This window comes from Cinclus cinclus, chromosome 1 (assembly GCF_963662255.1).
Source record: "Cinclus cinclus chromosome 1, bCinCin1.1, whole genome shotgun sequence".
In the NCBI taxonomy this organism is placed as follows: Eukaryota; Metazoa; Chordata; class Aves; order Passeriformes; family Cinclidae; genus Cinclus; species Cinclus cinclus.
In genome coordinates this window covers 104,487,680-104,502,218 of record NC_085046.1, presented here as the reverse complement: position 1 = coordinate 104,502,218, position 14,539 = coordinate 104,487,680, and the positions used below count along the sequence as shown (strand labels likewise).

The 14,539-nt window shown below is 44.2% G+C and overlaps 1 protein-coding gene across 1 annotated transcript in view; it reads right to left on the bottom strand.

Annotated features, from left to right (window-relative positions):
* COLEC12 (collectin subfamily member 12) overlaps positions 1–2,667 on the bottom strand; it is an 84,298-nt gene extending 81,631 nt beyond the window's left edge. Inside the window, exons 1-2 of the mRNA XM_062512397.1 lie at positions 2,643–2,667; positions 1,287–1,337 (exon numbers count right to left, since the gene is read on the bottom strand). Of these exons, the coding sequence (XP_062368381.1) occupies positions 1,287–1,337; positions 2,643–2,667 (76 nt within the window). The remainder of the gene's footprint in view (positions 1–1,286; positions 1,338–2,642) is intronic.
* Positions 2,668–14,539: the final 11,872 nt, after the last annotated feature.

Below are 14,539 nucleotides of genomic sequence, written 5' to 3'. Positions count from 1 at the left end.
ATCGCCGTCTGTGTCCCATCCCTGCCATCCCAGCGTTGGGAGCCATCCTCACTGCTGTCAGACCCTGCCCTGCTGCCTTCTCGCTGTAACCTGCCACCATCCAGCACTCTGCTGAGCACCAGGACCCACACCGTGAGCGGAGAGCTCTCTCTCCATCTCTCTCTCCCTCTGGGACAGCGCTGCCATCACCCCCAGCCCTCCTGCGGCTCTGCGGGACCCGCCCGCCCCCAGCACCGGGAACTGCAGCTCAGGGAAAAGGTGCCTGCAGCCAAAAAACACTGGGACTGAGTTACTGTTCTGTTTGTGGGTAATTTCATAGCTGTTGTTGTTCTTGTTTGTCTTGTTAGATATACTAGTAAAGAACTGTTATTCCTACCCCTGTATCTTTGCCTGAGAGCTCCCTTAATTTCAAAATCATAATAATCTGTAGGAAGGAAGGATCACATTTTTCAGTCCAAAGGGAGGCTTCTGCTTTCCTTAGCAAACACCTGTCTTTCAAACCAGGACAGGCTGCTCCAAGAGAGAGCTGGCACTGTGGGAGCTCAGAGGCCACCATGTCACCTTCCCCTTGCCATAGGGACAGGTACTCTCCTGCCCCGGATGAAACTGTTGACTGCAGAGAATGAAATGCTTTCCCAACAGAAAGAGATCACAAGAGTCTTGAAAACAGGAGCCTTGAAGTCTGCTGACCCCTGTGCACAGATGTATGGTACTACCTTCCTCACGTGAGAAGACCATTTTGGGTGAACTAACATTAAAAAAAAGAGGAAAGTGGAAAAAGGAAAGAAAGTGAGCAACCTCATTTTAATATTTTTTTTTACGTCAGAATACATTCATACCATATACTTTTCCTTTGAGAGGAGCGCACAGCTTGTGTCATGGTTCAACTGCTGGTACAACTTCTGCAAGTCTACAGGACAACCCATGAAACCACTCTGGGGAAAACCTACAACTCTGCTGCACATCAGGCTGGGGGTTGAAGCAATGCCCAGCTGGGCAGAGAACATGTAAGAAGCATGGCTGTTTTTTTACACAGCCAGCACACTCATTTCTCTTCAGGTCTGGGCTTCAATTTCCTAATGAAAGAACTATTTTGGAAGCCTTATTCTTGCCAAGAGAATAAACCAAGTCTAAACATCACACCTTCCCCTGGGAGGACATTGGATGTCAATGACGGGACTGTACCTGTATGTTTCGATGCCTCGAGCAAGAAAGTTTTTCATAGCAAGTGTTTGATTTACCCTAAGCACTATGCAGAAGCAAGCTGAAATACTGCTGTCACTTACCAAACCTCTTGTAGCCGAAGGACTGCACCTCCTCCTCCTCTGCAAAGTCGTCTGGAGAAAGAAAGACACAGCAGCAGATTATTACTACCACCACTGGAAAAAGAGGAGAAGTTTTTACAGGTGCATGTTCATGAATTAGTGTAAGTTTACTTGGTTTGTTAGGCATACTACTACTCTTCCCCACTGCTGCTCCTATCCCACCTCTGTCTCCAAGTGCAGAAAGCGGTTCAGAGCCTTTCCCACAGCAAGAATGCCCAGCAGAACTCTGAATTACAAACTGTGCAGATTTATCTCCTGGCAGCTATCCTGAGGCCTGCTTGGCCAGCTAAGTGCAGACCAGAGCAGATATGTTACTGTCACCAGTGTGCCGCTTGGTCAAGGTTGCCTGGACCACAGCAGTCAGAGGGGGTGGTTGTCCATCCATCCACCACCTGCCATGCACAGTAGCTTGGCCTGAAAATGTCAGATCTGATAAAACATGGGAAATAGAACTGATAAACGCAGATGAGAAAAATAACAACCGAGATGAGGAAGTCTGTGAAGGGTCTAGAGGGGAAGCCATGTGAGGAATGGCTGAGGTGAGTCAGTCTGTTCAGCTGGAGAAGAGGAGACTGAGGGGACATCTCACGACAGTCCACAACTTCCTTGTGAGGGGAAGTGGAGGGGCAAACTCTGACAATAGGACTCAAGGGAATGGAAGTTGTGGGGAGGTTTAAGTTGGCTTTCAGGGGAGTATCAGGCTCCCCAGGGACATGGTCATAGCACCAGCCTGCCTGAGTTCAGTGAGTGTTAGGACAATGCACTCAGATACACGGTGTGATTCTTGGGGCTGGCCTCTGCAGGGACAGGAGCTGGATTTGATGAACCTTGAGGGTCCCTTCCAACTCAGGTTATTCTATCATTTGATGATTCCATCATGCTTTTTGTTCTCATCTTCAGAGTAACCAAGCAGTAATATGCTAATAATCACAAGATTATTTTGTCAGAAGCTGAATTTCACTCCATTTCCTTCCGTTAGCGAAGGAAAAGGTTGGCATCAGCAAAAATAAAATACACCCATGACTTTTTTTTTTTTTTAAGAATATGTTTGTGTTCATGTGTTGAGCCTCCTTCCTCCAAGACATCCCCTCGTTCTGCTGAGTCAGGAAAGGCCAAAGTTCTGCCTCGTCACCAGCATCAGCCTCTGCATCAACTGCTGTGTGGGCAGCATAGCTCAGACTGTTCTTCTCCCGCTTCTGTATTTCCCAGAGGGAACATTTAATGATTGGTGGAGGAAAGCAAGCTCAAAGTAGATAAACACATGTGACAGAGTGAGAAATCTGTGTCTATTTAGACCTTTTTTGCCCACAGACTTACTGCACGTGATTAGGCTGCTCTGCATCACGAAACTGGGCTAACTGGTGTCACAGCTAACTTGGGACAGCACAGAGCCTTGCGGGGGTGTATTCAAAGGTACAGATACAGTCTGCATCCAGGCTCAACAAAGCCTAAACAATTTGTGTGCATGTCACCAGCAGGAATTCTGACTTGTTTTTTCCTTCTGACCTGTGAGATGCCACACACAGAAGTCTGAAGGAGACTTTGCCTGAAGCAGCAGCAGTCCGTGAAACGCATAATTTTGCAGAACATAACACTTTACTCATACAGCACTATTGATTAAACTGCTAAAAACATATTCTTCACCAGGTAAGACATTTTGTCCATATTTTTAGCTAGACCCCCAATTCAGATGTGCATTTAAGAAGTGGAAGAGCCAGTGGATGCTCCTCAGGAAAAACAAACATCCTGGTTTTGAAGACAGAAAGAAACCTTAAAAAACCCTAAACCAAACAAACCCTCACAATTGTCCCAAATGTCTGAAGACAAAGCCCCCCAACTAAACATGACAAATACTAATAAACCATAAACAGTCAACAACCAACTTCTCATGCCAGCAGTGAGCCACTCAGGAAAGATTTTCCCCTCTTACACAAAAGAAAAAATGCTGCACAAAACAAGATAACAGCTCCAGAGACCTTAGCTTCCTGCCCTTTCCTGCTATCAGGCTGCAACACAGTCACCTCCTTTGTTTCTCAGGAGTGTAACCTGGCTTATCCCATCCATATCTGGTGTATACAGCCAGGCCACCTTTAAATCCCGCAGCTTCATCCTGCACCACATCTCCATGACCTTCCTCCCAGGCTGACAGCCCCTTCCCCAATTTTCTTGTTTTTCATGCTTACACCAACAGCATTGGCTTTTAGAACTTGAATCACATTTTTGTTTCTTTGGCCATTTTGGTATATGCAACATGTTTATATATGTACATTTTATACATTTCTATGCACACATACACTTAAAAAATAATAATAATAAAAAATATATATGCTTTTCAGTATTTGCAATGCTGCATGTTATTTGTTCTAGGTATGTTTTTTTTTCAAGTTTAGAATACATTATATTTTTTCATTCACCTCCTTATTTTGAGGAGCACTTGTGAAGTTTGAAACAAAGAAGTGGAGATGGGCAAGAACAGTTATGTCAAGTGGTGACTCGTCTTCCTGATTACTAAAATCTCAAACATCATCTCTGTGAGTTATCTTGCAACGGGCAGTCAATGTAATTTTAGGGGAAGTCTATGAAAATTAATTAACAGACAAAGCTCAGTGTTCTTTCTGTCACAACTACAACTTGCTGAAATCATGTGCAAATACAGTACTTTACAATATTAACTGCAATGTAACAAGTTTAAGGACAATAAAGATGGAAAAAATTAATAAAGCAGGCTTAGACTACACATTGATAAATCACAGCACTTTGGAAAAATAGACTAAGATGGGTTGAAAGTCCTACTTCAGAAGAAGTCTGCGTTTGAAATATTAAAAATTCAGTTGACAAACAAGCCCATAAATTTAAGTCCCAAGGCAAAGCCCTGCAGCCAGCCTGTTCTTCCCATGCCTGTTGGGCAATATTGTCCTCACTGGAGGCAGCAGAAACTTGATCCTCAGCTCCCTGTCCCAGTGCTGGAAATACTAAAATTTTGTCACAAGTTCTACAAAAATCTCAAAGCTTCTTGATATCTTCAAATCAGCAAAATAGTGGAGAACCTAAGTTTTCACTGAAAAGGTAACAGCTCTTCTAGTGAAAACTATGAAAATGTGATCTATTATGAATGAATTACAGAGGTTGAGAAAATATACACCAAGTAAGGAGGTAAATATTACTAACACCTCCAGTATGTTTTAATGACTTATGCTTTTAAAGGCAGATTCAGAAATTTTTGTGGCAGAAATTCATGGGCTTTGAGCACCAGTGACTGATCTTAGAAATGGAAATTCTGCATTTTCACATTAGTGGTGCCCATATTTGAGTGAGGCTGCAACTGGTGTAGGAGGGGTTTGTTTGACAAAAAAAGCCTTAAGTTAGAAATATTTTTCTTTAGTTTAAATCCAGTCCTTCTCAGTTGCAAAGAGGACTGGAATGAAGGCAGTATTTCTGTTACATATGCATGCATTAATATGCAGGCAAGGCTTATTTTCATAGGTGAAAAATATGAAGGACAGACTCCTCCTTGAAGCAGACAATCAAGCAGAATGTGTTGTTATGTCCTGCTCTAAGAACCAGAACCTAAGTTAAAGAATTAACTCTTTAGTATGGGGAAGACCAGCCCTAAATCAGGCATACGACACTCGACTGAGCTCTCAGCTGTGAACCAAAAGATAAGGAATCCAGAATTAGAAAGATGAAGAAACATGAAAAGCTGGTCTCTTATTCCAATGACTTGTACAGAACTCTGGCAGTAGGAAGGTCCATAAAAAAGGTGAACTTTGGGCAGAACAGAAACATATGTGAACAACCAATTGTATTTAACCCCATGAAGAAAGGGAGACCAGAGATCTCCTGTTTTATTGGGTATACAAGTCTCCTTGGATGCTAGAACAGATTGTCGTGGGGAGCTTACAGCAAACTGCTACAAATCACTGTCTCACTGTGGCTGAACAGCAATACATCAAATATTTTAGGGAGTCAGTGCAAAGTAAGAGTTCTGGTCCAAAAATAAAAAAGCTGTAAGGTATTTTGGCAATATCCATGCCCCATTGAGTAGCAGTGCCAAATGCCACTTGCCCTCCAGTTATAAGCTATTACTGCAACACCTCCAGTAAATACAGTTGAAGAGTTAAATAAGTTACAGTACAATGCTTCAAGGGAGTGGGAATTATGAAAAGGCAGTTCATCTGGGGATTAACACAGCGAACAGAGAGAATTCATTTAATCTAAAACACATTAGACTCTCATTTGATTAATTTGTTAGTGGCAAGGCAAATCTGTGGAGTAGAACTGTTTAATTTCTTGTCTTGTTCTTTAATCTTAAATAAATTAATCATGGATCACTTATGAGTCACTCTGAGGTCAAGTAAGAAAGAGCTGGCCTGAAGCCAAAATGGATGCTAAATCTGCCCTTGAGACAATACAGGGCATAAAACCACGGCACCAGATCTGAGGAGCCTTTGGTGCAAGGTGATTTTAGGGAAGTTGTTTCCATTTTAGCGCCTTCCTTTCACAGGTGTCATTGTTGGCATATGGAAGGTGTTAAAGAAAGCTGCTAATGTACGTGTCCAGCTGTCTCCTTTTAAGAGTACACCTTGCTTAGCCATTTAAACCTAATTAACTAATGAGGCAAACAAAACCTCAGGACCATTAGAGAGGCTGGGTCATATGGTGGCTGCAGACATGTGGCATCCAATAATTTCAAGAACACTTGTTTGCTGCAAATATGGATACAAAGTCCTTGTTTAAAGACCTCATCTGAAGTCTTAAATAAAAGAAACCAATATTCTACGTAGCATTTCAAAATCTGGGAAAATATATTCTAGGAGAGGAGAGAATGAGGCATCTGGGCTGAAAATTGTCATGCCAAGTTTCAGCTCAGATTTTAGAAGTTCCTTTATAACCCCCTGAAAACTCGAATTACAGTACATTAGAACTTACCCCTAAGTATCAGGCTGGGAACTCGGACTGTAAGATTAATTTGTAGTAAAAATGACATCCTGTGTAACAGTTTCCTCTAAAATAAATCTCTCTTTCTCAAGGGCTTTAGAGGCTGGAGCCCTGCCTTTCCTACTGACTTAATGGGAACTATAGAGTTATATCCCAGTGCAACTCTGTAAAAATCATTCTAATATTCTATCAAGAAGAGATTTTTACTTGTACCATTTGGAAAGAAAGATGCACATAAGTTGAAAATCACAGTATTCCACTCTTTAATCCATGAATCAGCATAGCTGAAGAACTCTGCTCAGAACTGTATAACAAGTGTAACAGTCTCCTTCCTGAGAGACTGCTTGCAGTGTCAAAAAGCTGCTTCTGCCAGCTCTCTCCATCTCAGCACTTTCACTGAAAGGCAAAACTCGTCCCCTTGTGAAGTTCCTGTAATATTAACAACTGCTCAGGCAGACAAGATCAGCGACACCATTATCTTTCTCATATCACATTTCAAAAGCTTTTTGAGCTGCCACCAGATTTATATGCATTTCTGCTCACTATTAACTGGGTCTACATCCAAACTGCTGACCTAGAAGTGAAATGGAGCCAGCAGAAGCACAGCAAGCAGCTGTGGTCTTCAGATGTTGATGACTTCATCAGTCTAATTGGTTTCCACTGGTTTTCATAGCTTTTATTCTGGACAGTCTCCTGCTTGTGCTAATGGGCTGCTCATTCCCAGCTCTCTTCACAGATGCTTTATTTCACTTGTCCTCTTGTTCTGCCTTTCTCCACTACTTTTTCCTTATATGCCCTTTTTATAGACAAGTCTTTCTACCTCTATTTTGATAAGCCCTCCCTCACAAAATCCTACCCCACACTTAAAGCGCTTGCTGGTTGACAGGATCCCAAGCTGACATGTCCCACTAACAGTCACTGTTGTTGGCTGAGTGTGTTGTGCCCATGTTATCCACCCCTTCCTTTGTCTGTCTTGTCACGCAGCAAGCTCCTTCGGACAGGGATTACACGGATTCTGCACTTGCAGAGTACCTGGTCTTTAAGGCAGCCATGAGAGAGGTTCAGCTGAGGCAGTGCTAGAAGACAGCCCACCTCCCTGGATCCCCAAGCATGCTTTGGGATGTTGTTCGAGCTTGGATTCTGGCAACAAAACTGAGGCTTTTCCTCACCTCTGTCCAAACAAGACTGCTGATCTGGGAATTTATCTGCTTATCTCAGTGACAGAAAGAGGCAGTGTCCTAGATCAGAGATCCTCCCTTGGTACTACTCTATGACTTGGATGGTGTCCCCCATCACCTAACACATGCGTAAAACAAACAAAATCAATAATCATGACAAATGGGTGCACTTTAATATCTTGGTCTTCATCTATTCCCCTACTGCTGTGCCAAAAAAAAATGTGTGCGCTTACGTTAAGAACATACAAAAAAAGACAGAAGATGGTGAAATTTAGAGGTGTAACAACAATAGATCAGTGTGGGTCTAGTTTTGCTTTTTAGGCACAAGATGAAGACAGTAAATTGGGGTAAATAAAGACAGTAAATTTTGTTTTTGAACAAAACTTGTTAGCCCATAAGTGCCACGGAGCATCATTACCATACCAGGGTCAGGAGCAACTGCATGATGTGAAGGATCAACCTTAGAAGTGAAAAGTTTAAAGTATATCGTATTTCAGAATAATGATTTAAGAGCAAACAGATATGTTCTCATTGGTGCACTGAAAAATCATGCCTCCCTGTCTGTATGTCAGAGCAGGTAATTAACAGCAGTATTAAAGTGCCATACATATTCCTAACAACACGTCTCTATTACCTCCCATAACTCATTCACTTTGTTCCCCACTGATGTCCCAGTCTGCACCTCAAATTTATGCACCAAAAAGGCCTGCAGTTTTTGGTGGAAATGGTCAAACTCCAAAACCAATTTATCTTAGGTTGCTCCCTCACTTGCACAGACCACACTCACATTGTGAGGAGGATCAGGTTCACTTTCCATGCCTTGTAAAAAGCGTCTTTATTTTGCTTTCCAAGGGGGAGAGCTGGAAGGAGAGATTCTCTGTTCTGACATACAGAACCTCAGGATAAGGAAGGTTTTGTGAAGCTGAAGATAACTGGATATGCATCCTTTGCAGGACTGAGCTGCTTTCATCCTTGACATTTCTCTCAGCTCTATTTTACTCTGTTTTATCTCTGCAAGGCCTGATCAGCTCTATCTCGCTGCAAGATTACCTTTCCCTCCTTATCCTAGCAGGCAGAAGTGTCTGAACCTCTGGGCACGACAGTCTTTCAGTGTGGATCTAAGTAAGCTGTTTGGTGGTTGTCACAAAAAAAGGCTCTGTTCAGTCCTCAGCTGTAGCAAAATCAGACTAAAATGAATCTACATTATCCAAAGGAGGAGAAGGAAGAGTCACAGGATATTTTAAACAACTCCCTTCTTCATAGGGATAGGTCTGTCTGCGCTATTCTTAGTCCTGTGTGCTTGGAAAACGTAGAATTGAACAATTATAAGTTCTTACTGGAAACACTCCTGTCATAAACGGCTTATACGCTAATTCTGCTCAATATCCTTTCTGGCTGTATAGTAATATTTCTATCTGTGCAATAAGAGATTTCTCTTATGATTTTATAGTTCTGTTTTTCTCTGTATTGTTAATAAAAACATGCTTTGACACACACTTGCATCTTTCTCATCCATATGTTTAAAATCCTCTGTGCTACCAATCAATTCAGGACACACACCGACTGTATAGTAGCATTGCTCAGGATTTGTTCTGCTTTTTATCACACATTTATTATAACTGCTCGTGCCTTTGAACTTCTGCTGTAGGGTCCTGTGGCATGTCCAACACACACCACTCAGACCTCCTGCACATGTTTCATGTTTATGTCACTATATTCATATAAGCTCTGTTATAAATGGACTAAGGAAAGGTTACTGGATCACTCTGCTTCTAATCCTTGGTTTTCAGATGCTTTCTGGCTTCTGCAAAATGCTCTGAACCGGATTTTTTTTTTAAATTCCTGGTTTGAAGTTTCTATCCAGGAAAGACATATTTGCAGATGACTGTTCATTTGATTTTGTGCACACAAAGGACAGAGAGAGAGAGAAAGAGAGAGACTTTTCTGCAGTGTTACAAAATTATAACTTTTATTCCTTTATTCTTTAAAATTAGCAGTGGCATCAAAACAGAGAGAAAGACAAAACCTGTCAAGAAGGTAAACATTGTATAAACAGATTATTTAAGACTTTTCAAGGCAGTCAAGAAAGAACAACTGAACTTGCATGCACAGTCAGGTTTTGCTATTGTAGGCGCTATTTCCAAATTACATCCAGGCTCTAAGTCCCACAGAAGGGACAATTTCAGCAATACAGGCTGATATGTTAATTAATTGTCTGATAAAGTATTCACTGCATAAGAAAAACTTGGGGTAGACTGAAATGGCATATCCTGTGGGAGCTCGGTATGCTCTTATCCCAGTGTGCGCGCAGCGCACTGAGCCGCCTGTGAGGTGCAGGGGTCGAGGCTAAGGAAGGCTGGAGTTCAGGCCAGGCTGTTCCCGAGGCACTGGGGGCTTCACTGCTCCAGTGGAACACAACCAACGACAAACCCGTTTCTCCCCCGTGCATCTTTTTGTATCAAACGAGAGGAACGGCACAAGACAGAGTATTTGGTGGCATCCTAGCTCTCAAGCACATCCTGGTACTCAAGCACAGGATCCCAGATGATTTGTCCTCCAGCACCATTGCTGTACAAGTGGTACACTGCAAGGTGCTTGTGATGGCAGAGGGGGAGGAGGAGGTGGCAGTGGAGAAGGAATGAAAAGAAGCAGTTAAGCTACTTTGAGCATCATTAATTAAGAGCTTCTACGTCATCCTGGAGCAACAATCCCAAAATGCCCACCTTGACTTCGTCATTGCCTGATTTTGGGCATGAGTATTAAGTGGTTATCCAAACCGTGTCCGTATTTCAGAGGAATATACTGATCACCAGCACTGCCGTGACAGTAGTGATTACAGATAGGGTTTAAAGTAGTAATTACAAAATATATTGCAGCTTTATGGGAAGAAGTTCTCTGTTTTAACAATGCTTGTCCCCATCTTAAATCAGGGCCAATGTTTTCAAACATGTGGTGGTGTTTGACTATGAGGAAGCTGTTTTCATTTGTTTCCCAGGCAACGACTGCTCCTTCATACCCCGGTAAATAACGATAACTTAGAAGTATCATTTGATAAAGATAAATCTGACCCTAAAGCAGTCAAATCCCTATATAAATCACATGAGTTATTACTAAAAAAATATGACAAAGTTTGTGAGCTCAGTGTTGTTTGCTGGAAATAAAACTGCCAGCATATTGAACATAAACTTCCATTTGTTTTACTGATTTAAAACATAACACATGACAAATGCCAGCAATGGGAAATATAATTTATTCCTTACAGATATTTAGTGATGTAATTATTTAGATATTCCTCCATTCTCTAGAGAGGGTAGATACAGAGACAGCTGCAATCAACAGATCTTTTCGGTTTTTTTATTGAGAAAAATGTGTAACTATACAAAGTTCTACAGTCCTACAATTACCACTACCATCAAGTTTAAAGAGAAAGTATGAAAAGCCAAGTCTGTACCCAGAAAATGAAATCACCGAGTCAAAATTTGGTTTGACTCTCTGACTTCTCTAACACTGGCACAAGCACTCGATGTGATGATTTGTTTGATGCTTTTCTTTTGCTATTAGCACAGTCATTCAAGTGTTCTTCTTTGCATGTTTTATTACCGATTTCTGTAACCGTCTGGAGGAAAGAAATAAGATGGCTGTGATCACTCTTAGGGCAGCCAAATGGTAAGGACTAGCACTCCCTCTTGATGGAGTGTGGGGCACCAGCGAGTGCTCCCAGGAGCAGGAATTACATCTTCCCTCGAATGCCACTGCTCTGCTTTGCAATGAGCAGTGGAAGCAGAATGGAAGGAGACACAAGTCACAGTACATGTTATTACCATGCTTGGTCCTTTGCATCCCACCTCTCCCCAAAACCCCAAAGAATGGAGTGTAAGGTTTTCAGTGGTAACAGGAACAAAAAAGGTACAGGTAAAGGCACACACAGGTTTGCTCTACCTGCTACCAGATCCCCATGGTTTTGGTTTGTTCCTACCCTTACAGCTGATGAAAAAAATTTTGGCATGAGCAGCCTATAAATAAAGAACATCATAAATACATTACTTTTACTATATCGCATGGCTGTAGAGAGACATCATGCTACAGTGTCAAAAAGTAACTTAAATAGTGTGTGTGGGCTTGCAAAATAAATGCCCCCAAAAAGCTTTTCCTCCCTTCAGGCAGCTACTCTGGCAAGTGAATAAATAATCACATCATTTGGTGTCCTAGACTCTGGAAATTCAATGTAACTATCATGAGGTTTACTGGCCTCCTGGCATCTGGAGTAAGATTCTGTCCAAAAACAGGCACAGTGGTGCACAAAAGCAATTTTCATATATGTGTGTCTTTTCCTTAAGCTTATTTGTGCCTCTGAAGAAAAACTGGATTCAACACTTGCAAAGTCCCAACTAACTACTCAGCTTTCCATAATGTCCTTTGATGTCTTCATACTTGCAATGGCAAGTATTCCCCCGTGTGTAAAGCCTCTGCCTTTTGCTGTAAGGCTGTCAATTTTCATAAACGGAAGGTTTTCTTGCACCCCCCATACATCTTTACTCGGTTACAGCGGAGCAATTTGGCAATCTGCTTCTTTATTTAATTTTGAAGTATGTGATACCTCTCAGTCACAGCTATGTAGGACAGGATCAAATGTTCCATCCATGTAAAACAAGAAGAGAAGGAAGGGAGAAAAAGAGAGAAAAAAGAAAAGAAACAAAGTTTCAAGTTTGAACAGATGCAAAGTAAAGACCAAAAATTTTCCAGTCGGTGGATGTAGAGGATAAATACGCCAAATACATTTCACAAGCCAGTTAAGCTTCTACTGGCACCTAATCACTGCCAGATGTTTAGAAGCAACACCAAGAACATCGCAAAACGCTGGCAAAAAGTAAACAAATCAACCAGGGAGAAACCCGAGTCTTCTTCTCGGGGCACCGGCGAGGGGGAAGATAAAAGTTGGGTGCCGAGAAAAACCGCGCTGTGGGGAAGAGCACACATACCGGGACACACTCCCACAGGGACAACCGCTGCCGGACCGGGACTGACGGACACACGGCGAGCCGCGGCGGACCCCGCAGCCCGGCGCGGCGGTGAGAGCCCCGCTCTGCCTCTCCCGGCACCGGCTGCCGTGCCCTGCCCGCCACCTGCCCCGCACCGTGTCCTGCCAACACCCTGCTGGCCACGGCTCGCCCCGGGCACCCTCCCAGCCCGCAATGTCCCTTGCTAAAGCCTGCGCACGCTCCCGCTGCCCGCGCCGTGCCCGCACGGTGCTGCCGATCGCGGGATGCCCGGCGCACGTGTGCGGGCGGCGGAGAGGGCTCCCCGCTGCCGCTCCCGCTCCCGCTCCCGCTCCCGTCCCTACCTTTCATCTTGGCGCCGGGGCGGGTCGCATAGGACGGACGGGGCGCGGCGGGGCTGCCGCCGGGAGCGCTCCTGCCTACTGCCGGGCCATGCCCCCGCCGCGGGCCCTGCTGCGCGGCCCCGGCCGCTGCCGCTCGCCCTCGCTCCTCGGCGGCAGCCAGCTCTCGCCGACGGCCCCGCGGAGCCCGGCCCGGCCCCGCCTCCCTCCCTCCGCCCCGGGGAAGGGGCCGCGGCCGGGGCCGGGCGGCGGGGGCTGGCTCGGGGTCCCGCCGGGGGATGGGGCTGGGAGTGTCGTACCCCGCGGGTGTCACACCCCGTAGTGTCACACCCCGTAGTGTCGCACCCCGTCCCGCGGGACCGCGGGGTTCCCGAATTGCGGGGAGTGGGCAGCAGGGGATGCCGTGGGGAGCAGCCCGGTTCGGGAGTTACACGGCACCCGTCCGTGAGCGGGGGAGCTCAAGCGGGACTTGGTGTTCCCGGCTGGAGAACGGACTCTGCGGTCCCCCTGCCCGTGCAGGCACCCGGGGGTTTCCTCGTGAGTGTGAGCTCTCCAGGCTCCCCACGCACGGATCCTGGAGCGGGGCTGCAATAGCTGTCTGCTGGGAGGAGGATGCGCGAAGTTCACCCTGGTGCTGAACGAAGGGCCACGAGTAGTCCTGCTGGATTCAATGGGACTGCGTGCGTTACAGGCTCTGGATAGTGTGTGTAAATATTTGTGGGATTAGGGATACAGAGACCAGTCATCTTTTATTTTTCTAGTTCTGGATATTGCCAGGAATAAGGGATCGTTTCCAGGCTTCTGTTTTCATGAGAGGCATGGTTTGTTTTTCTGCAAAGCTACCAAATTTTAGGCACTTGAAGACGGTGATAAATGTTAATGATCCAGCTTTGAGTTTTAACATTGTGCTGATGAGGCGGGGCAGGTGTAATGTGCACCACTTCATTCTGGGCATGAACAAAGTAGTGGAGGCACCAGAGAGTCCCTCCTGATGCGGTGAGAATATGCACACGATTTTGCCTCCGCAGTTAGAGGTATCACCACCTGTTGAATGTAGGGATTCCCAAAGAAATTATTATACTACATGGTCTTTTCAGAGGGTCTATAGTTCCATTAAGGACCACAGTGTCCACCAGAAAGGTTGTGGCTCAGGGTGACAGCATTAATTTAACACCAGGTCAAAAGGCATTGGAAACCTATCAAGTGTGATCTCGTATCAGCAAGAAATAGAGAATTAAATCCACCGAAAGTAGTCATTCTAGAGCAAAAATGAAAGAATGGATTCAGAAATCTGAATTCCTTCAGCTGATCTGATTGCATGAGTTGACATCAGCTTGAGAATTTTTCACTGGCTTGTAGGCAGTACCTTTAGTATGGGACTGATGAAAATATTGGAATACCAGATGCAGTAGCCATTTGCTGCTTTAAAGCAGGGCTCAGATATCAAAGAGACTTGACTCAGCTTTTAGTTTACACTCCAGCAGTTGACTGGAATATCATGAGTAAGCGCCTAAATCAGAATACAGTCATCAGGTAATTACAGGGTCCCTGTAGTGCTGTGTTGGATTAGTACTACGGTTTTTATGAGACACACTCATGCTTACTTGATGGTGTGATGCTCCTAAGTTAATTTACAATTTGTATTTTAAAGAATCAACAAAATTCTGTTTTCAAAACTGCATGCCATCGAAACTCTGATCCAAACCCCATGAGTATGTTTCCAAAAAGAAACCTTTCTGTCACTTTTCATTAACTGGATG